Source organism: Panthera tigris, chromosome E3 (genome assembly GCF_018350195.1).
Source record: "Panthera tigris isolate Pti1 chromosome E3, P.tigris_Pti1_mat1.1, whole genome shotgun sequence".
NCBI lineage: Eukaryota > Metazoa > Chordata > Mammalia > Carnivora > Felidae > Panthera > Panthera tigris.
The window spans coordinates 10,033,023-10,057,256 of NC_056675.1; the positions used below are offsets into that span (position 1 = coordinate 10,033,023).

The window sequence follows — 24,234 nt, forward strand, 5'->3', positions numbered from 1 at the left end:
TGCCGCTCTGCGCTTGGGTCCCGCCCCCTTTCCGGGCCGCGTAGTTGGGTTGCAGCGCACCAGAGGGCAGTATGAAGGGGTGAAAGGTCACGTTATGTAAGCGCTGGTGACAGGCCTGCGGGCCTCCAGCGGCGGAGTTGAAAATGGGGGTCAGCGGGGGACCGAAAGGCCTGGAATTCAAAGAGGTCAGACCAGAGAAGCCCCTTAACATATACAGACACTGCGCCATCTGTCACCGACAGCGACACCGACATCCGGGCACCACTGTCCGTGTGGTGCGCCGGAGGGGGAGGGGGAGCGCGCGGCCAGGGGCTTTGTCTTTCCACCGTGCTCCGCCCCCTCCTTAAAGGCGCCGCGTTCGGCCACGCCCGGGGAGGCGCGGGTGGGGCGGAAAGAGAGGAGGGGTTGGCGGGAATAAGCCCCAAGATCCTACCCAAGCGAAGGTTCTCCTGAAGAACAGCTTGAGCCCCCAGTCTTGCTCACCCCAAAGTTAACTTCTGGAAGAGAGTGTGGCGGAGATGTGGATACTAGTATGATGCTTGTTTTTAGGGGCTTGACGGAAAGGATCATACAGGAGCTTCTTTGGAAAAATATACTAAAAGACATACCTAGTAAAGATACATCCATTAATTCTAATAGTCTTTCGCAGCACCTCCAAAGTTGAGGGCTCTGGACTGGGAGCTTCAGAGGAAAAACAAAAAATAAGACCGAGACTGTTCTGAGAAAACAGGAGGCACGAATAATGCCAGTTCGGTGAAGAGTGCTGTCCGAAGTGCACAGTCCCAAGACAGCAGTAACTGCCTGGAGAGTGAGGCCATTTGAGCTGCTTCCCCGAGCACACTACACCCACATAGTCCAAACCATGTCCTATCCAGGACAAGCCGGAACACTCACGGATAATTCTCTCCCTAATTAAATTGTCCCCTTCCGTTCAAAGATCTTCACTGGCCTCAGAACATACCTCCCCAGCCTGTGCTTCAACAGGGCGGAGAAAGCGGTGGTGCATGGCAGTGCCAGACCCTTTTCGTCTCATCTTGAGGTGAGAAGTCTCCCCCCAGGGAAGGGTAAGTACCAGGTCAGTCGCCATCCCAATGGAGCCTCCTCTGGTCACCTAGCAGAGATAGGACTGCATCCTCCTTCGGTAGCTATTTCTTCTAAAAGGATTATGAGCAACCTCGGAGGACAGGACATTTGAGTCGGTTGTGAAAAGAGTAGCATTTCACTAAGCAGAGAAATGAGGGACGAACATTCTAGGCAGAAGGAGCCGCAGAGCCTTCTTGATAGATTCAGGACAGCACACCTTAAAACGTAGGGATTTTGAGGTGGAAAGTATCAACAGATGAGGGTGGCAACGGAAGCGATCATCCGGGCCACAGCGTGTGATGGCTAGAGTGACGTAGTTATTTGTGGCAGGGATAGCAAGGGACCCAAATGTAACAAAATCAGGGGAGACAGGTGGACAGATTTGAGAGGCACAGACGAGGTGACTAATGGGACGGACATTTGCAGGACTAGATCCCCGGTAGCAGACTACACACAGGATAAGGACTCCAACAACATTAAGAGACAAATTTTGGAAAAATTGATTATTTCAAAATAGTGTCTAACTGCCCATGAGAGTGGGGACCATCATCATTTCAGCGCTTGGGGCCACTGTAAGCTGAATCCAGCCCTGGTGTTGGTAAAGCAGAGATCTAAAATGGGAGAATCAGCGGGGACCTGGGTGGCTCAGTGGGTCAAGTGTCCGACTTCGGCTCAGGTCACGGTCTTGCGGTTTGCGAGTTCGAGCCCCAAGTCGGGCTCTGTGCTGACAGCTTGGAGCCCTCTTGGGATTCTCTCTCACGCTCGTTCTGCCCCAGCCCTGCTTGTGCCCACTCTCTCAAATTAAATAAATAAACTTAAAAAAAAAATAGCAAACTTTAATGTGACTCTTGCTTGGTTGGTGTCCTCCACTTCTGTGGGTCAAATTTACAAATGATAAAGTTGATTAACATGAGATTTTACCATCTTGTCCTGAAGATGTTGAGGAAGAATATAGGGGGCGCCTGGCTGGCTCAGTCAGTGGAGTATGTGACTCTTGATCTCGGGATCATGAGTTCAAGCCCCATTTTGCATAAAGCTTACTCAAAAGAATAATAATAAATTTAAAAATTTTTTAAAGAAAGAAAAAAAATGGAAGAGACTGTTAATGTAACTATCAGTTTCCTGCTCTAATATTTTCATTGACTCTTGTTGCAGTCAAACTCTTTTTTTTTTTTTTTTTTTAACATGTATTTATTTTCGAGAGAGAGAGAGAGATTGTGGGCTGGGGAGGGGCAGAGAGAAGCGGAGACACAGAATCTGAAGCAGGCTCCAGGCTCTGAACTGTCAGCACAGAGCCTGATGCAGGGCTCAAACTCACAAGCCTCTTGAGATCATGACCTGAGCCTCTCAACCAACTGAGCCACCCAGGTGCCTCCTCAGTCCTCACACTCTTAACCCAGCAAGCCCCTACTGGACTACTTCCTCCTAATTCCCAGAACTCATTAGCTTTATTCCTACCCACCGCTGGAAATGGACTTTTTTCTCCTCTGTGCATTTCAACCCAATACTTCCTTCCTAATGCCTTTTCCCAATTGTTCCAGCCCACATCCGCTTTTACTATACTCTCAAGTTTTTTTTTTACCATAATTTTAGCAAAATTCATTGTTCAGTGTGTTTTCTTTCCTAACATTTGAATAAACAAGTTAATCCAAAAAGGAAGAGATTAAAATGTGTAGCTTCCAGGGATCTGCACCAAAGCTTCTATTGCTCCAAGTCGGCTATGGCTGCTTAGTCGCAGGAATAAGACTGTCCAAGGAAGTGTAGCCATTTCCCTACATGGATCTCCACTGGGTAGTTTTAGGACATGAGCTCAGTCAGCAAGATCTGTTTCTGTGGTCTGTATCATGTGGAGCTATGCCCTGCCACATAGTCCTCGTTCATTGATGCAGGCACAGACCTTTGCTTAGACAGTTCCGGCTCCTGCCTGGGCTTTTCCTCCCTGTCCTGCTGGTTCCTTAAACTCAAAACATCCCAGAGCCACAATCTTACCGTCTTCCTTCCCTCCATCATCTGCTTTATCAGAATGGTTTTCATTTTTATTAACGGCCCACCTTCCTCACCACCTCACGGGCTCAGGTTTGACCTCTCTTGAGCTCCACGGGCATAGGATCAACCAGACAATGTCAGTTCTTGAACTGTCCTTTTCCTGCCATCCCCACAGCATCCTATTTCAGGCCTCTATTATTTCTGGCCAAAACTACTACTATAATGCCTTTCTTCTTTTGAAATGTTTTAGGGGTGCCTCTCAATTGGTAGAGCATGCTACTCTCAATCTTAGGGTTGTGAATTCAAGCCCCACGTTGGGCATGGAACCTACTTACAAGTAAAAGTTTTAAACTCCATTAAAATTATGTCTTTTTTTTATGGTAAAATGAACATAGTTCCCCAAAAGAAACATTTAAATGTACTTTAAAAAACAACAACAGGGGCGCCTAAGTGACTCAGTCAGGTAAGGTCCGACTTTAGCTCGGGTCATGCTCTCACAGTTCATGAGTTCAAGGCCCACCTTGGGCTCTGTGCTGACAGCTCAGAGCCTAGAGCCTGCTTCAAATTCTGTGTCTCCCTCTCTCTGCCCCTCCCCCGCTCGTATACTGTCTCTCTTCTCTCTGTATCAAAAATAATAAACATTAAAAAATAAAAAAAAAACAACAGCAATAAAAAACATCAACAAATAGTTCTACAAAAATCAGCCCTAGAGCACTTTCCCCATCCACTTCCTGTTCCCTCAAGCACTCATTTTCAAATTGTTAAACTGTGTTAAATTGGTAAAAGGAAACTTCATTGTTTTTTATGTTTTATTTTTGAGAGAGAGAGAGCAAGAGAGAGTGCGAATGGGGGAGGGGCAGAGAGAGAGGAAGACGAAATCCAAAGCGGGCTCCAGGATCTGAGCCGCCAGCACAGAGCCTGACCCAAGGCTCAAACTCCTGAACCACAAGATCATGGCCTGAGCCGAAGCCTGAGGCTTAACCAACTGAGCCACCCAGGCAACCCCCGGATTCCATTTTAATGAAGTTTCCTAGGGGCACCTAAATGTTTCAGTCAGTTAAGCGGAGGACTTCCGGCTCAGGTCATGATCTCACAGCTTGTGGTTCGAGCTCCACATGGGACTCTCAGCTGCCAGCTCAGAGCCTGGAGCCTGCCTCCGATTCTGTGTCTCCCTCTCTCTCTGCTCCTCCCCTAATCACACACTCTCTCTCAAAAATAAACATTCAAAAAAAAAAAAAATCTATGGAAGAAATTTCCAATTTCTTTTTTTTAAGTTTATTTATTTTTGAGAGAGAGACAGATTTCGAAATAACATATATGTTGCTATGTTTGTTTCTCAGTTTTAATGTTAGCTGTTGTCATTCTTCAATGGAAGATGAGGTCTCACCTCCCCCACAAATACCACACACATTCAATCATATTCCCCAAATAATTATTGCAATTGGTTAAATCCACATTCAGTGTAGAACTTATGATTATTATTCATAGATGATCCACATGGTGAACTGATTACATTTTTCTTTTGTTTTCACTGGTTTGCATCAGTCTATTTCCACTTCCTTTTCTAAGTACCTATCACTACTCTATCCCTCAACTGACACAACTCTAAGTCTCCTCTCAATACATGCAAACCTAGCAAGTCTTCCTATTTGTCCCCTGCCTCTTTCCTTTCCTAGGCATTTCGAACACAACCTCACTCCCCTGCTCTGGGCTTTCAATGGCTGGCTCCCTAAAGTCAACAAAGTAAAATCAAGCTCTTTGGTCTGGCCTTCCAGGCCCTCCACAATCTGTCCTCAGTCTTTTTCCTACTTCCCTCGAACCCCTTACTCCAGTAAACTAGGTTTATTTAGGTTTCTAAATACCATTCCCCACTAAAAGGATCCAGGGCTCCTGGGAAAAAGGAATGGGGCTAGCAAAGTTCAAGGTGAGTCAGGAACAACTTGTGCCTAAAAGTAAAGAAGTGCTCAAATAGAGATGGGGACATGTCAAAAGGACTCGGGAGCCAGCATGAAGGGATTCTAACTGACTAAATCTGGGACAATTTGAACAACAACAACAAAAAAATGACAGCAACAGATTGTGGCACATTGAATGTAAGGGGAAACCATGAGCCATAGTAATATTCAAAGAGAAGATCGCTTCTAGGCCTTTTGGCTAAGATCAAGTGCAGAGAAAGGAGGGAGGGAGGGAAGGAAGGAAGGAAGGAAGAAAGGAATGGAGGGAGGAAGGGAGAAAGAGAGGAAAGAAAAGAAAGGGAGAAAGAAGAAAGAATAAGGAAAAGGAAGGAAGGAAGAAAGAAAAAGAAAAGAGGAAGGGCAATGTGCTATTTACAGAAGGCTGCCAGTGAATGAATGTGAAAAGAATGTTAGATTTAGAAAACTCACCATTTTGCAGACTCTAGTGAAGTAACTTGATTCAGAAATGGACCGTCAATGGATACTAAAATCACTGGTCTAAGTGAATGGTCTAAGATTATCACCCGCCCCCCCGACCTACAAATTACTTATGTAAAAGTGCCCTGAAAATGGAAAGATCTGGCAGACACCTTGGCCAAGTGATCGATCTCAGCATTACCAATAATGAGACAAAAGGATGTTTCTCTTGATTCAAGGCAGTGAAAAATACATATCAACTCTGTAGCATTCTAACCAAAAACATTCCCCCTGAAATCCTTAGAAAATAGAAAAACCCAGTTCGTGGGACATTCTATGAATAACTGCCTAGACCCTTTAAAAATAACAATGACACAAGATACACCTATCCACCCACCTCCAACTTCTAAAAGGAAACTAAAGAGACATGAGAACTGTGTGTGCAGTGTGTGACCCTAGAGTTAGATCCTGGATCTGGGGACAGGGGCTAAAGAGAACTACTACCGTTATTGGAACAGTTGGGGCAATTTAAATATGTTCATATTAAATACTATTATTGTATCATTGTTAAGTTTCTTGGGTATGATCATGATACTCTGGTCATGTTGAGGAATGTCCTTGTTCTTGGGACATACAAGCTGAAGTATTCAAGGCTAAAGTGCCAGAATGACAGCAACCGATTTCAAGTAATTCACCTTACACCCCCCACCCCCCAAAAAAATAAAGAAAAAAAATGGCAATGTGGCAAATGTAATTGGTGAATCTAAGTGAAGGGTACACATAGTTTATTGAACTATTTCTTTCAGCTCTCTGTAGCTTTGAAAAGTCTCAAAGAGCTGGAGAAAATAGAAACTCAATTCCCTGGTTACTGCTACCCATTAACCCCGTGCTTCACTGCCACCATTTGTCCGCATTAACCTGCCCACAAGTAGTCTTTCCTCATAAGCAGAGAAAAATGTCAAGGCCCAGCCCCGAATGCCACCTCGACAAAAGCTTTCTGTGATCTCAAAGCCTCAAAGTTTTTCTCTGGACCCTGACAGTACTCTGCCTTCTCCACCCACCGTGGCACAGGTTGCTGCCTACCTTCTCTACCTCACCAGACTGGAAGCTCCTGCAAGGCAGAGACCTGTCTACCAATTGTAATTTATATAGAGAGAACCCAGAATGTGCTTTCAATATTTGTAAAATAAACGCCATTTTCCAAGATGACAAATACCTTAGGCATGTGGAAATCTGCTCCCAGGTGCTCAGCTTTTCCATGCTCCAAATTCTCTTGTGCAGAACCCATCAAGCTCTATTGATCTTTCTTTGGGCTTATTCATATTCAATGAATTTAGTTAGTGGGCTATCTATTTTTAAGAATTCAAGTGTGGGTTCCAGCAGTCCGCAAACTGTCATTGGCTCCACAGGGGAAGGGGGGGGGGGTGGGCCCAGGCAAAAAAGAAAAAAAAAAAAAGAATTCAAGTGTGGGGGGCACCTGGGTGGCTTAGTTGATTGAATGTCCGACTCTGGGTTTCAGCTCAGGTCATGATCTCACAGTTTGTGAGATCGAGCCCTGCACCAGATTCTGCTCTGACAGCGTGGAACCTGCCTAGGATTCTTTCCCTCTCTCGCTGCCCCTCCCCTGCTCGCGTACTCTCTTAACTCTAAATAAACATAAAAAAAAAAAAAGTTTTTTGGGGCTCCTGGGTGGCTTAGTCGGTTAAGCATCTGACTTCGTTCGGCTCAGGTCATGATCTCGCAGTTCGTGAGGTCAAGCCCTGCATCAGGCTCTGTGCTGACAGCTCAGAGCCTGGAACCTGCCTCAGATTCTGTGTCTCTCTCTCTCTTTGCCCCTCCCCCACTCACACTCTGTTTCTCTCTCTCTCAAAAATAAAGATTAAAAAAAAAAGTATTCAGTATTTCAGTAAGTTTTCATTAAAAAAAAACTTGCAAAAAGTCAATGTAAAATTGGAAAAAAAAAAGTTTTCGAGTGTGCATATACATTGGGCCTAATAATACCCAGAAGCATTTTTTGAGTTATTTGTGAGTAACTTGTGGTCATTGCTTGATGTTTCCTCTTCTCTTTTTCTTCTCCAACCCTTACCCCATCAACATTCTGGGACGGTGGTGGAGACTGCTAGCCTGATACCTTAGAGTATCAGTGAAGTGGTGCTAAGGTGATGTCAACAGAAGAAGAGAATGGTTTCCATCTCACCTTTTCCATTATCCCACATGTTCCTTCGTGGACTCCACTCCACACCTGCTACAGTATGCTCTAGAAGGTTCTATGCAAAGGTCTATTCCCTAGCCAGGCTGTCTCCTGAGGGATAGGATTCCTGGCTTCCTGTGTTCCCAGTTCTAGCACTCGGTCACAGAGTAACTGCAAATGCCAACTGCTATCTCCTATTAGTTTTCTCTCCTGCTTTCCTCGTGTGCCACTTGATTTCAGTAATTGTCATTTACAGAAATGATTTGGTTCTTTTTCAAATCTTATTGGTCATTTTTTATGATCCCAGTACACTTTTAATAACTTCCTTTGTTTAAACACATTAAACTATACTTTAAAAAAATTTTATGTTTATTTTTGAGAGAGAGAGAGATGCAAAGTATGAACGGGGGAGGGTAGAGAGAGGGAGATACAGAATCCAAAGCAGGCGCCAGGCTCTGAGCTGTCAGCACAGAGCCCGATGTGGGGCTCGAACTCACAAACCACGAAATCGTGACCTAAGCAGAAGTCAGACGCTTAACCAACTGAGCCACCCAGGTGCCCCTAGAATATACTTCTCTTATGTACCACTTACAATTCCCTCTCTGTGACATTCATTTGACAACTTAATAGTTCATATTTCTTATGTACCCAGTTTACTTTTAAGTAAACTGTACCCTCAACAAGGGGGTTCAAAATCACAGTCCCAACATCAAGAGTTGCATGCTCTCTCAACTGAGCCCAGTTGGGAAAAAGAGAAAAAAGAGAGTAGGGATGACAAAACAGGGCAGCAAAACTTGGGATGCTGGTCTCATCCATGATACCTGGAAGCCCCTGAGAGAGATCAGACGAATTACTTTACGGAATACTGAAATGAAATTCTTGAACATACAGAATATAGAATTCTTTTCCACTGTGACATGACTTTATTGGTTTCCTTAGGAATCAGGAGCACAAAAAGGAACTGGACGGAAAGCACATTGTGACTGCCAGAGCCTTGGGGGAGTGGCAAACACGGAGCACCTGCTTAACGGGTCCAAGGTCATGAAAAGGTTTGGAGAAAGCTAGCAATGGCCACACAGTGTTATGAATGTACTTATTACCACTAAGCGGTACCCTTTTAAATGGTTAAAATGGTAAATTTGATGTTATATGCACTTTACCATAATCTAAAAAAGTAAAAATGAAAGAAAAAAAAAACCACTCATGAATGCCTCCTAAAGACCTGGAGCCATGGCAAACATACACTGGTTGCATTCAGCGTGCAGAGGGACGGAAGTGTAAATCAGACTACGTGACAACTTCAAGAGGGATCTCCAAATCGTTTCTATCAGAAAGCTCCTCTGTGGGAGTAAGACAATTGGCAGGCACTCAGCCACCACCCCACTAGGCCCTGCCCCTACAACCTTCAAGAAAGAAGCACTCAAATACCAACAAGACGTATTTCAAATAGTTTAATTTTAAAAATATTCTATTCAGTGCTAAAATATGTCTTCACTCACTGTTGCCCATTTCCATTTTCTTAAACTTTTTTGAACAAAAAATAAAATCACAAAGTTCAATTAAACATGCAGATTTCAAAGAAGAGGGAACTTTCTAGAAAGTCTGAGCTGAAGGAGTACTGTGGGGGATGGGTACTGTTGGCAGAACCTCAAATCCTTGCTGGGGCAGAGTCTGTGGCAAGAGGCAGGGGATGTTGGAATGAAACATACAGGTGAGACCAGGGAAAGCTGTGTGTGTATGTGTGTATGTGTGTCTGCGTGTGTCTGCGTGTGTGTGCGTGTGTGTGTGTGTTGGGGAAAGGGGGTGGTTGCAGCAGGGGACAAAGGACTGTCAGCAGCTGGAGAGCCCATGAGAGGCAGGATAACCTCAGGAATGGGCAGAAGTGTCAGGACAGAAATCTCTACAGACTTTTCCGCCCTCGTGCACAGCCTTCCCTTCCCTCCAAAGTCTCTACCAGGCCTTCTCCAACAGCAGCTTACAGGCCCCTAGCCTGATAGGAAAGTCCATGAATCTACAGTCTCCATTCAAGTTCAAGTAACCCTGGGCACTCTCTTCTCTAGAGGGTGCCTTCCACATCTCCTTCCACATCCTCCTGTAGAAGGGCCAGCGGCTCAGTCCAGAGGTTCTGGAGCAGAGACTGCTACCTGGAGGTGACAGATGAACCTTGGGATGGCTGACGCCCCAGCCTACTTGGGGTGCAAAAAGAACAGGAGCGCTCCTCTTCTCAGGAGCAAGCAAACACAGGTGCCAGGGACGGGAAGATGATGCTATCACCCCAAGTCCTATGTCACCCTTCCAGCCCAGAAGGCTCCTATGTGCAAGCTCTGGAGCCCAGTGCTTGCCCTTACCCCAGCAACAAAGCACGGCCAGAACCAGAATGCAATAAATAGAGGCAGGGGGCCAGGAGGCGAAGGGCGCCAGGATGGTGCTAGCTTTCTGATGCTGTCTGCGGCACTGCGGGTTGGTCCACACAGAAGCGTTTCAGGGGTGGGGCACCTGAGTCTTCCTCTTCCTCAGCAATCTAGGAGCAGTCAGAGCATAAAATTATAGGACCATCCCTCTGTACCAGAACCTCCCCATCCACCCTAATTACAGCCCAGAAGCCCACCCCCAACCTTCTTGCCGATAAACAAACCTCTTCCCCTACCTTATAACCTGGAGACACCAGCTTCCCTTGCTGCCTCCCCACCCTGGTCATAGCACATCTGATGCCGTCAGCTCCAATTCGCATCAACAGAGTCCGGACTTGTTTTTAGAAATGGGGAAACCCAAAGTGGCTCCTTACCTGTGTCTCTAGTGGAACTGGTTCTTCCTTCGTGAGGGTGGGAGGTTCATCAGCAACTTCTGAGGCGGGCAGGGAGGGCTCTGAAAAAGGAGCAATGTCAGTAAAACTGCAGGGCCTCCTGAGACAGGAGACTCCTGTGGAATCTCCCTCAAGCTGGGGGAGCTTCCCTAAGAGCTATGTGGAGACACCTTGGGGAAGAGCAACACTGGCCAGAGAATCAATATATGTCATCAGAAGAAATTTACAGGATATAATGCAAAGAGCATAATCTCTGAAGTCAGAAGGAATGAAATTGGAGACATCCGGTTCCACCAGTTGCTAGCTATGTGATCTCAGACAAGCAGTTTACCCTTTCTAGGATTCTACTTTGTCATCTGTACATGGTAGAGATGACAGCTGCTATCTCATAGGAAAATTATACCAAGTATCAAACATGAAAAGTGCCTTACACAGAGCCTGGCACTTAATTGTGTTGCTTGTTTTCTTCTTTCATTCTGTGAGAGGGGAAAACACAACCCTTCCCCAAAACAGCTCAAACACTGACAAATGGCTCAAGGCTGCCAGGTCCATCTTCTCTAACCTCTTCCTCTAACGAACAGAAACATCAAGAGCACAGGCCCTTCCAAGATGCTCATCCTGGGCCAACTGCGACTCACCCTCGAGGATCTCCTGGCCCAGAGTAGGGGGCTGGGAGTCATCTGTGCGGAAGTCAGAGGTGTGTGCTGGGCTCAGGGACTCACTCTGCTGGGGGCTGGGGCTTGAGTTGGTGCTGCTGTCCACCTTGAGTTGATAGACGTCAGACACAGAACTCTGGTTGCTGTTTTCATCTGAAAACCAAACATGACAAAGGCAACAGCTGAGAGTAGTCATTTTTCTTGAGAGTAACGGTACAAGAGCCAAGAGCCTGGTGTCTCCTTAGACAGCCATGGGCACGACCAAACACAATGATCGCTGCTGCAGATGCCCCCGGAACCGAAGGCAAACAAACAAAGGTAGGGCAAATTATCCACAGTCTAATAAGAGAGTTCATTTAAACATTTTCTGTTTCACAACATATAGTCTCAGTGCCAGATGCAGCCAAAATCTTTAAGTTCACGCAACATTTACATTTCAGGAAGGTCAGGGTATACTTAGTAATCCCTTCTTTCTTACTCACCAAGTATAGTTTGGACCGGGTATTTTCTCACTGTCCAGTGGAAAGGAGTGACGTAGCTGTGCCTCTCAACCTTTCTCACAACACGAGAGGTGTAGAAAATGCTAAAATCTGCCTGGCATTCTCGGCTATCTCAAGGAGCGTGGTGCTATCTAGAGGCGGTCACTCGGGCCCTTCAGTGGCCCAGGCTCCACTTGGCCACCTCAAGGACCAAGAAATTCCCATCTGGCATAGTCTGTCTGAAGGCTTAAAATCACCACCTAAGTTAAAAACTAAGGAGTTAAAAGCTCCTTCCTTTCCCTCCCCTCCAGCAGCTGGTCACCAAATCTGGTCCGGCCTACCGCTCTGACATCCGTGGTGTTCATTCCTTCCTCTCCTGCCACCTTAGTTCAGGCCTCCTTGTCTCTGGCTTGGCCTCCTGCAACAGGCACCTGACTGCCCTTCCTTCAGTCTCCTGTACTCCAGCCCACACTTCACACCGTTGCCAGAGAGATCCCTCTAAATCCTTCAGCGGTTCTCTGCTGCACAAAGGATACAATTCAAACTCCAGGGCTACCCTGGGCAGGCACAGATAGCCCTATCACAACTCACAAAATCTTTTCTGACCTACAGGCTTACTGACGACTGTTCCTCCACACAGCAGGCTTCCACACTGCGGCCTCGGCTCCAGCGAAGCGGACTAACCTAAGGCCTGCTTCAAGCACAGGTGTCCGGTATGACCTGCTCTTTCTGGTCTTCCTGGAAAGTCCCGATACATGCCACCAATCGGCTCGAGCACCGCTTCCTCCGTGTCCCAGGTTCCTCTGGGTGACCACCCTATTATGCTCCTGTTGTACCCTGTGCACACCTACGTTTACTATTTTACACACCAATTTCCACTGTGCTCTGTGCAAGCAGGCTCGGGGGCTTACTTGTCCTGTCCTTGGATCTCCAGTGCAGTACCCGGTACCTGGCACACAGTAGGAGTTCAGCAAATGTTCACTGAATGAAAGGGATGCGATGTAGGCCAGATTGAGGAAATGGAGCCTCGGATGTCTCCCAGAGCTTTGTGATTATTGGCCACCCCAAACATAACTAGAAAACTGTTCCCTCGTATTCTCCTTCCTCCACCATGCTCACTGACCTCGGGTGGCTGGGGGAGATGGGGAGAGGATCCCTGCACACTCCCAGCCTCGTTCCAAGCCCTTTCTAGTCTTTACTCCTACAAAGACCACGATCTTCTATGCTAAAACAGAAGCAACATTCTATTGTAAAAAGAATAAAGCTCTGTCACTTTTGAGCTTAGGCAAACACCTCTTCTCGGAGTATCGGCTTCCTTCAATAGGGATGATGATAACCGCTTACTTTAGGTCACAGGCCGAGGGGAAGAACAAAAATGAGAAGCTCAGTGCTTCTGAACAGCAGCCACCACACAGGTGTGAAGGCAGTACTGGGACCACAGTGCTGACACAGGCGGGACACTTACTGCAGGCTGGTTCCAGAGGCGGAACTTTTGCTGACAGTGGATGGGAGAGGCCCTGGCTTTGGGTGGCCTGGTCTAAGGCCATACATACAGTCTAAAGAAAAGAGCTTCTCATCCAGAGAACCAGAACCTGACACGAAGCCTGCCACTTACTAGTTATGTACCTCGAGATATGGAACTTCATCTCTCTGAGCCTCGGTTTCCCTACATGGAAAATGAAGCTGCTATCATCTACTTTGCAGGGTTGCTGTGAGGCTTAAATTAAAAGACTTGATGTAAAGTGCCAGCAAGATACCAACAAAACAGCAGGCACTGAAGTGACACGCAAAGCTATTCTTCTCATTATTAATGGGTTCATCTAAGTGCTGCTTTTCCTGCAAGGAAGACATACGGATGCAACTCACCCTGGAATTCAAGAAGGAGAGAGGAATTGGCTGAAGCATCAGAGGGAAAGCCATTAGGTTCCCGGGCTGCTGAACTGTTCGATTTTGACTTTTCTTTCTAGAAAAGGAAAAAAAGAGGAATATGACACAGCCAAGTGGGAGACCCACAGAGAGGGAGAAGGGTGCTAGTAAGACACCACAGAGGTCTGGATTACGACTGAACAGGAATAATGACAACAGTTTGAGAATCCAGGACCCAAGGAATCACAGAATCCTGGACAAGGTGTCCCCAAGTCTCAGTGTCTCTATGCTGTAAAACGGACCCTTCCAGCACTAATATGACTCAAAAGTGAGAAACAGATACGTAGGCTTCCACTAGAGCTCCCTGCAGTTCTCTTCTGCTTCCTGCCCTGAGCGAATGCTCTATCCAACTTGTTCCCTGTGTGGATGGACAGGAAATACAGAGTACTGATTTGAGAAGGATTCTTGTTTGCGTAGCACAGCAGGAGAAAGTGAAAGAATGGACAAAGAAAGGAGTCGCTTTATATGTAATGCAAGCAGTGACGGGACAAAGGGGCCCCTCTAGTACGATTCCTGACAATCAACCCATCCACTCAAAATGATCACCCCATGTCTACCTCTGCCTAGAACATCATTTCCTTCGAGCAGGATGCAGGTTACACACATGGGTGACCACAGTGCGGAGGTAAGCACCAGCTTGCAACACAGGAGCCCACAGGAAAGGAAATAATCCATGCGAACATTTGCAAGTGAGAGCAGCCAAAGTTTAAATCTGGGTAATCTCAAATTTACTAATTTATACTTTTTATACAAGTCTATTTATTGCACATGCATTTAATATTTGGTAACAGCTCTCAATCCTCTCTCTGCAACGAGTCAACTGTACACACTCGTGCACGTCTTTCCCTTCATTCTTTCCACATGCAGACATAATTTTAAGGCAATTGCACTTTACATTTCACCACATGAACTACAGAAACACCAATTTTACTAGCTGCATTATATTCCATAAACCGTAATTCACTTAATCGCTTCTTACCTATTGGTAATTTTTTATAAATGTTTATTTATTTTGAGAGAGAGAGAGAGAGAGAGAGAGAGAGAGAGAGAATGAATCCCAAGCAGGCTCCACGCTGTCAGCATGGAACCCGACTCAGGGCTTGATCTCGCGAGCTGCAAAATCATGACCTGAGCTGAAATCAGGAGTCAAAATGCTTAACTGACTGAGCCACCCAGCTACCCCTCACCTATTGGCCATTTAGCTTTAACTTATTTCGGGTTGTTTTGTTTTGTGTTTTTTTTTTCGGTTTGTGTGTATTTAATGCCACTAGGAATAAAGCCACAATGCTCAACTTTCACTTCTTCTCTGGGTCATTTTATTTTGATAAATTCACACACAAAATATTCCTTCTAGATCAAAAAGTATAAACATATGATGTTTCTTGAAATACACTGTACCTCATGACTCTCTAAAAGGATCATAGCAATGTATTTGGTACAGATGCCAACATCTGGCTTCATCATTTTTTCCCGATCTCTCATTTGTTTTAATTTTAACGATTCTGTGTTCTGTAAGATACGTATTCAGTTTGAAAATTCTGAAAATACAGAAAAAGGAAATCACCTGTACAACCAGACAACCTATCTATATATTTGTATGAAGACGGATCATGATATAATATTGCAACCTATTTCCCTCCCCCAATTATCTGTATTAAAAACATTTTCCAGGGCACATGGCTGGCTCGGTCAGTGGAGCGTGCGACTCTTGCTCTTGAGGTTCTAAGTTTGAGCCCCATGCTGAATGGAGAGAGGACTTAAAAATAAAATCGTTAAGGGGCGCCTGGGTGGCTCAGTCAGTTAAGGGTCCAACTTCTGCTCAAGTCATGATCTCACGGTTTGTGGGTCTGAGTCCCGCATTGGGCTCTGTGCTGACAGCTCAGAGCCTGGAGCCTGCTTCAGATTCTGTGTCTCCCTCTCTCTCTGCCCCTCCCCCACTCACGTGCCCGCCCTCCCCCCAAAAAATAAAAACATCCAAAAAAATTTTTTTAATCTTTAAAAAATGTTTTCCCCTGTCACTTGAATACTCTTCTAGAACATCTTTTATAATGGTTACAAAGCTTTACAAGAGAACAGGTGCATGATAACTTAATGAATTCTCCACAATACAGTCTATTTTGTTTGCAATTCTTAAACACTCTGAACCATATTATAATGCTCAACGATGTAGATGTACCTTGTACACATCATGATTATCTCCTGAAAATAAGTTCCTAGAGATAAAACTTCTAGATCAAAGGGATAAACATTTTGAAAACGATCCCCCCTCCACTATACTGAGGTATAACTGACAACTAAACTGGTAAGGTATTTACAGTGCACACTGGGGACATGCCAGGCCATACACTGTGGAAGGGCTCCCGCCATCACTGAAAACTTTTCAATGTACATGTGAGAGCAGCCTAACCTGGGTAAAGTTTGTACCAATCTACTCTCGTCAATGGTGTCTCACTCCCTTGGATCCTTCCCACTTTCTCTTCACCAATTTGATCATCGTCTCCTATTTTGCCTAATGTAGCAGATATATACTAGTACCTTAGAAGATGGCACACCACTGTGAACCACTGGAGGACAGATAAACTGATGGACCTCAGCAAACACTGCGAGAAGCCCTTGGGAGACACAAAGGAACCAGGTCCTAGGCAGGGAGAATGTGTTGTTGTTGTTTTATTTATTTTTTTTTTTAATTTTTTTTTTTTAACGTTTATTTATTTTTGAGAGAGAGAGAGAGACAGAGCATGAATGGGGGAGGGTCAGAGAGAGAGGGAGACAGAGTCTGAAACAGGCTCCAGGCTCTGAGCGGTCAGCACAGAGCCCGACGCGGGGCTCGAACTCACGGACCGCGAGATCGTGACCTGAGCTGAAGTCGGACGCCCAACCGACCAAGCCACCCAGGCGCCCTGTGTTGTTGTTGTTTTAAATGTTTATTAATCAATTCATCTATTTAGAGAGAGAGAGCCTAACAGACTAAGACACTCAGGTGCCCCTGGCAGGAGGAATCTGAATTAGGAAATATGTGAGAAATGCATTGGGGCAGGGAAGGGCTTTCTACCAGTGCACCCCCCTCTCCACATACCCAAGAGATTTAATTGTCTGACCTTCGACCCTTAGTGGGTAATGGCACCACTAGAGCCAGGGCTGGATGAAAAATAAAGGGTGGCTCCAGAGCTCCCCTAACTTTCCACCCAGCAGCTCTCTGGGGCTGGCAATGACAAGGAAGGCTGGCGGCTCCCAGATAAAGTGGCATCTGGAAGACTGGTACCAGGGACTTCCCTGGGAGGCAGGGGAAGAGGGACAGGGGATAAGGGAAAGGCTGAATCCCAAGGCTCACACAATGGCCTAAATTCACTCAGAGGAAGGAAAACCAGAGCCTGGGCTTACATCCTCCCTCAGTTACACACTTCTAGCCATGGCAGCTCAGAGTCCCCTGGGAATAAAAACTGAGTGCACAGAAGAAACTAACCAGACTCCAGAGGAAACAAGCACCAGGAAAGACAAGAAACAGAACAAGCTATACCGGAAGAAGGACACTAACAGGACACGAGAATTTCAATAAAACACTGTAGGTCTCCTCAGAAAGAAGAGGATACTGGAAAGTTGTTCTGAAGAACCACCAACTTGAGGAAATTTGGTGTGAATGATGTAATTGTAATAACAGGACAAACATACAAAAAATAAGCAAGGATACAGAAAATTTGGGTAACATAATAAATGCTTGTTTATTGTTTAATTTCGTACCTAGAGAGTATATTTGTTTTAATCACAAGTGAATGGTCCAAAAATCAATCACGTACTAGACCAGATAAAAAAAAGTCCCGATAATCCCAAAGAACGAATATCCTACCAATTCAATAAAATCAGAACACCACTTTTAAAAAGACAGCTAAAAAATAATCCCACACAGGGGCACCTGTGTGGCTCAGTCGGTTGAGCGTCCGACTTTGGCTCAGGTCATGATCTCACAGTTGGTGAGTTTGAGCCCCGTGTCGGGCTCTGTGCTGATGGCTCAAAGCCTGGGGCCTACTTTGGATTCTGTGTCTCCCTCTCTCTCTCTGCCCCTCTGCTGCTTGTGCTCTCCCTCAAAAATAAATAACCATTAAAAAAATAATCAAAATAAAACAAACAAACTTTGGGTTAAAAAGGGAAACTAAAGAGGAATTTATAAAAAACTTAAAACAATTACACTATCGATGACATTTTGATATGCATATATGTCAAAATTTGGGAGACAACTAATGTGAAAAAAAAATTTGTTTTCAGTAATCTCTACGCCCAACGCGGGGCCCAAGGGAAGTGTGCTCTTCCCCCACTCATGTTCTGTCTCTCTCTCCTTCAGAAATAAATAAACATTAAAAAAAATTCTTTTTTAAATCTCACATCTAGAAATTAAAAATCATTGTATTAAACTTTGGATTAGGGCGCCTGGGTGGCTCAGTCAGTTAAGGGTCCAACTTCGGTTCACGTTGCGATCTCATGGTTTGTGAGTTTGAGCCCCACTTCAGGCTCTGTGCTGACAGCTCAGAACCTGGAGTGTGCTTCGGATTCTGTGTCTCCCTCTCTCTCTCTGCCCCTCTGCTGCTTGTGCTCTCCCTCAAAAATAAATAACCATTAAAAAAATAATCAAAATAAAACAAACAAACTTTGGGTTAAAAAGGGAAACTAAAGAGGAATTTATAAAAAACTTAAAACAATTACACTATCGATGACATTTTGATATGCATATATGTCAAAATTTGGGAGACAACTAATGTGAAAAAAAAATTTGTTTTCAGTAATCTCTACGCCCAAGGCGGGGCTCAAACTCACAAGATCAAGAGTCGCATGCTCCACCGACTGAGCCAGCTAGACATCCCTAAAGTGAAATGTATTTTTTTAAAAGAAAACAAAGCTGGAAAAAAAGTGCTAAGTTTAATACAAGGAGCTAGAAAAAGTACAACAGAGTAAACCCAATAAAACATAAAAGGAAAGAACAATGGCAACAACTAACGAAATAGAGAACAAAGCAAACAAAAGATGAACAAAAATTACGAGATTTTTTTGATAAAGATTTTAGGAGAGACAATAAACTCGATCATATTATGGAAATATGAATATTATGAATAACTACATACCAATACATTTGAAAACTCTGATCAGTGTTCTTCAGCAGGGGTGTTGCTGGCATTTGAACAGGGCCAATTAATTCTTTATTATACAAGACTGAGTCATGAACTGCCAAAAGGTTAGCATTACTGGCCAACGGGGAAGTGCCCTGCCTCATTTCTACACACTTCTGGGGAAATGAAGAAAGGTGGAGGACCTAACACTGCACTCTCCTAAAGAACCAATTTCTGGGAAATACATAAAATGCAAAATAAATGCCAAAAAAAAGAGAAAATCTAAATACACCAATCACCATTAAAGCCACCATAACAATCATCCCTCAACCAAAAGCCCAGAAAGTACTAAAAGTGAGTTCTACCAAACTTAATTTTGTTCTAGAAATCAAAAGAGAGGGGCAATTGCCTCATTTGTTTTAGGAGGCTAATGTAATCTTAATGCCATAACAAGGTAAGGATAATATATTAAAAGAAAATTATAGGCCAATTTCACTTATGACCCAGATGCAAGTACCTCAAATGAAGTATCTTAAATGTGAATTGAACACCAGGTTATATGTGGGGAAGCATATCCAAGTAGAATTTCTCTTAGGCATGTAAGAATGTAAAAGGGTCAACATCAGAAATTTTATTAATTCACCATACTAATACATTAAAGATTAGAGGAGGCAAATCACATGAACATTTCAGTAAACTCAGGAAAAGCAGCTGGATCAAGTCTAACATCTATTCATAATTTTTAATAAATCTTAGAAAGCTAAAAAGAGAAGGGAATATTTATTTTATTATTATTATCGTTAATATTTCAGAGGTAGCACACACTAGCACGAGAGAGGGGCTGAGAGAGAGGGAGAGAGAGAATCCCAAGCAGATTCCATGCTCAGCGCTGAGCCCGATGTGGGCTTGATCCCGTGACCCTGGGATCATGACCTGAGCCGAAATCAAGAGTGGGATGCTCAACCAACTGAGCCATCCAGGCACCCTGGGAAGTTTTATTTTGATAAAGGCTATCTTCCCAATAAACCTACAGCAAGAGAGAAAACTCGCTCTAGTTAATATTAATAAATACTAAAAACTGATGGTAAATAAAAATCATTCCAGTGCAGGAGGAGATAAAATTACAACAAAACAGAATGGAGAGCTGAAAAACAGATCTAGATATGAATATGGCACACAACACAGATGACATCCCAAGTCAGCGGAGAAAGAATAGATTGTTTAGTAAACAGTATTAGGTGAAAAAGCTCTCTGTATGAAGGAAAATTAAAATTAGATCCAGATCTCCATCATTAAAAAACAACAATAGCCAAAAACCTAACAGGACCAACTCTTGATTTTGGCTCAGGTCACGATCTAACTGTTCATGAGTCTGAGCTCTGTGTCAGGCTGTGCACTGACAGTGCGGAGCCTGCTTGTGATTCTCTCTCTCCCTCTCTCTCTGCCCCTCCCTGGCTCACACTGTCTCTATCTCTCTCAAAATAAATAAAGAAACCTAAGAAAAAACCCAAAACCTAACAGAAGATGGAGATGTTCTTTATGACCATGCAGTGGAGAATAATTTTCAAACAAGATTCAAAAAGCAAAACCCGTATGAAAAAATTTGTTTGACACAAAATTAAAGGACATTATTGACAAAGTTCTCAGACAGGTGACATGTCAGACAGATGCCTGCAATGTACAAAAGTGACCAGAGTTCTCTGTAGCTACGGTATCAATGAATCCATGCAAATCAGAAAAGACAGGAAACCCAATACAAAAAATGCAAAAGAAATCAGAGAAGAGGTATTTAAATGGATAAAAGGAAGTATGAATGGAAACCTGAAGAGAGACAATTATCAACCTCCTGACTAATCAGAGAAATGCAAAATAAACAAAGAGCTTGAAGACTGGCAGGACTGGTTATATCCAATGCCATGAAGTTGTGGCAGTGTGAGCCCTCGGGTACCCCTGGGGATGTGTACTAACTACGTTGGTGCAGCCCTTCTCGAGAGAGATTGGGCAGCAGTCAGTAAAAACAATTCGTGTGCACGCCCCGGGACAGCAATCCCACTCCTGGGCATCTAACCCACGAGTCCTCCAGAAGAATGGGACGGTTTAGGGGATGTCATCTGTGCTACCAAAAAGCTAGAGCTTTTGGTAGAAAGTACAGACACAGACCCATATTTGGACACTTGAAATACGACAAAGGTGGCTCTACAGAGCAGGAGGAAAAGAACAATCTTTTCAATAACTGGCGCTGGGACAAATGCACATCCACGTGGAAAAAAAATGACATCAGGCCCTTACTTCAAAATACACAGAAATCAGTGCCAGGTGTGTTATAAATGGGAACTGAATAATGAACTTTTAGAAGACTACACGGAGATGATCTTTGTGGCCTCAAAGAAGGAAAAGGTAATTATTAAAAAAAAGATTAATTAATTCGTCTACATTAAAATTCAAAACTTTCAGGGGCCTGGCTGGCTCAGTCAGGATAGCATGTGACTCTTCATCTCAGGGTCGTGAGTTCAAGCCCCACCGTGGGTGTAGAGATTACTTAAACATAACACCTTTAAAAAAAAATTTTTTTTTTAAAGTTATGTACTCAAGGCAGCCTAAAGAGAGTGCAAAGACAAGCCACGGAATGGAAAAAGGTATGAAAAGTATACAATCGATGAAGGCTTTGTGTCCAGAATATAGAAAATTCCTGTAAGTCACAAGGAAAAAAACAATCAAAGAGACTTAAAGAGCCACTTTCTGAAACAGGAAATCCAAAAGGTTCAGTCCTAAACATTAAAAACATGTTCAAACTCATTAGTTATTACATAAGTAGTCACCAAACTAAAATCACAACTTATCTTTACATATAAGTAACAATACCAACTGTTGAGGATTTGGTGCAATGAGAACTCTATTCCTGGTGGGAATGTAAATTGGTACAACCACTCTGAGAAACAGTTTAGCATTAGCTACTCTAGGTCAACATACGTACACTCTAAGACCCAGCAATTCCACTCATAAGAATATCTCCTAGGAAAACCCATGCACAGGCTGACCCATATACTGAATAAGAATGTTCACAGGAGCATTGTTTCTATTACCCCAAATGGGGAACAACCCAAAAAGCCATCTACAGGAGGATCAGAGAGGTAAATCAGGGCACGAGGCCTATAATAAAATTCCAAACAGCAATGAAAAGGGACAAATGGCTCCAAAGATAACATGGGTGAATGTTACCAACCTAACGCCGAGCAACAAAAAGCAAGACACAGGAAAACAGACACTTCATGATGCTGTTTATATAAACTTAAAAATGTTTACAAAGGACTAGAGAAGTGGTAAGAAAAGCAAAAGTAGGAAAGAGAATTCTAGCGGGGGAGGGGACACCATCAAGGGTCAAACACAGGCCTCTGGGGAAGTTGGCAATGCTCTGTTTGTTGACCTGGGTGGTTTTTACAAGGGTACTAGTTTTATGTTTTTTCATTATACTGACCGTACATTTATGTTTTATATACTGTCTGTATGTGTTTGATATTTGAGCTTTTTAAAAACAATTAGAGAAGAAAAGTTGGAGACAATCTACATGTTTGTCACTTAGGGAAAGTAGATAAATGTGGTCGTTGCATATAAGAAAATACAATGCAAGATTCGAAGTTAATAATTCTATTCACGGCTACAGAAAGCACAGTGCTCTATAAATTTTAAAATATGAACATGATACAATGCTGTGTATTTTTCAAGAATACACAGCTATGCACATAAACCCATGGAAGAGGAATTTAAAAAGTATATATATATATATTTAAAACACATATAATGTACTATAACGGACAGCTATTTGGCTAAGAGCAAGAGTCAGCAAACTTCTTACAAGGCCATGTAAGAAATATTTAGACTTCGCAGGCTTTTAGGTCTTATGGCAATTACTCAACTCTGCCATTTGAACTCAAAAGCGGCCACAGACAATAAGGAAATCAACAGGCATGGCTGTGTACTAATTAAACCATACTATCACAGGGAGCAGGCTGAGGGTGTGGTTCATCGAGCCTTGAAAAAGAGGAATGGGTTAAGGAAAGGAAATAAAAGCGGGTAAAGAAAGAGAGACTTTCCATGGATCAACCACAGAGGGTGCCCCTGATGTACTTGCAGCTCAATTCTGGGGAAATAAATTCCTTTATAATTAAGAGACAATCAAGGAAAGAAAGGAAGGAAGTAAATGGTACCTTTTTGTTGTTTTGATTTTCTTCCACACTTACCTCCTTGCTGTCTGTTACAGGAACCCATTTAAATATCCTAAGGGATGTGTCACCCACAGTCACCCACTTTTTCTCCCTGAAAGAAAGACACTTCTTAAAACCGATAAATAATGAAACAGATTTTCTGTTCATAATGTGATTTTATACTTCTCAGCAACTCACTCCTTCAATCTTTTACAAATAACTTTTTTTAATGTTTATTTAATTTTGAGGGGGGGGTGGATCTGAAGCAGGCTCCACGCTGACAGCAGAGAGCATGACAAAGAGCTCAAACTCACCAACCGGGATGTCAGGACCTCAGCCCAAGTCAGACGCTTAACTGACTGAACCACCCAGATGCCCTCCCACCAATTTTTAAATTTATTTTAGTAACCTCTGCACCCAACATGCACTCAAACTCATGACCCTGACATCAAGAGTCACATGCTCTTCCAACTGAGCCAGCCAGGCACCCCACATTCCTTCGATCCTAAATGCCTTCCAAACTTCCTCTCCATCAAATTATACTTTACCTTTTGATGCAAAATCAACCCTTCCAAAAAGACGTCTCTGTCAAATTCCTTTGGGTCCAAACCCTCTACTTGCCTTTCCTCGTGTGCAGTGTACCAAAGCCCTTCTTACCTCACTGACTACACCAAGTACTGGCACATTTTCACACTCTGGTATCTACCTGGCATTACTTCTTTATTTTCCAAAAATGAATTCAATTCCACTGATGTTTACAAAGCCCTATTATACAAGACCCTGCAGAAGACAAAGGATGTGTTAAGATACGGTCCTGACCTCGGGAGCACAAAGAAATAACAAGTCAAGTAAGGAAATCAGTGTAACACATGAAGGTGATAAGGAAGTTGAGAAGGCTGCAAGACGGTTGAGATGAGGACATCACCTGGCAAGGGGAACTCCTAGGACCCCTGTGGAACTCTAGGTTGAAACACGATTCTGTTTCAAAATAATCTCAGGAACAGGACAGGATGCTTCCAAGTCTTACACTGGTTTCTGAAAGAGGTGAAGACTAAGCCACAAAAAGACTGCTTTAAGGTTTTATCTTACAAAGGAAGTTACTTAAAAAAGGAGCAGTTTTTCCCCCATTCTTGAATAAGGACGAGATTATGGACAAGCAGAGTTGGGGAGCCTGAAGTATGACTTCTGAAAATTTCAAGTCCAAATGTGAGGTTACAAAAAAAGCAAAAAAAGTAACTGTTGTGCCTGCTGATATTGAGAATGCTGTTCAGCAAATAGAAAGAAGAATGAACTACATACTTAAGACACTGAAATTAATTCCTATACAGAGCACTCCACTTTCTCATTTATTCAATAAATATTTGCTACACATGACCCTGTGCTAAACCCTGGGCACACAGGGAGCAAGATATACGGTCCCTAGCCTCACAGAGCCTCCAT

At 43.7% G+C, this 24,234-nt stretch overlaps 1 protein-coding gene and 1 long non-coding RNA gene across 2 annotated transcripts in view; one reads left to right on the top strand and one right to left on the bottom strand.

Moving 5' to 3' along the window:
* Positions 1-101: 101 nt before the first annotated feature.
* On the top strand, positions 102-9,123 carry LOC122234548. The gene is made up of 3 exons (XR_006212325.1): positions 102-185; positions 938-1,064; positions 8,572-9,123. It is a non-coding gene; the product is annotated as an uncharacterized LOC122234548 (long non-coding RNA).
* The window catches only part of BCL7B (BAF chromatin remodeling complex subunit BCL7B), a 17,369-nt gene continuing 2,202 nt past the window's right edge, over positions 9,068-24,234 (bottom strand). The window contains exons 2-6 of the mRNA XM_042971210.1: positions 22,831-22,906; positions 13,437-13,533; positions 11,074-11,244; positions 10,418-10,497; positions 9,068-10,153 (exon numbers count right to left, since the gene is read on the bottom strand). Of these exons, the coding sequence (XP_042827144.1) occupies positions 10,061-10,153; positions 10,418-10,497; positions 11,074-11,244; positions 13,437-13,533; positions 22,831-22,906 (517 nt within the window). The 3' untranslated portion in view covers positions 9,068-10,060. The remainder of the gene's footprint in view (positions 10,154-10,417; positions 10,498-11,073; positions 11,245-13,436; positions 13,534-22,830; positions 22,907-24,234) is intronic.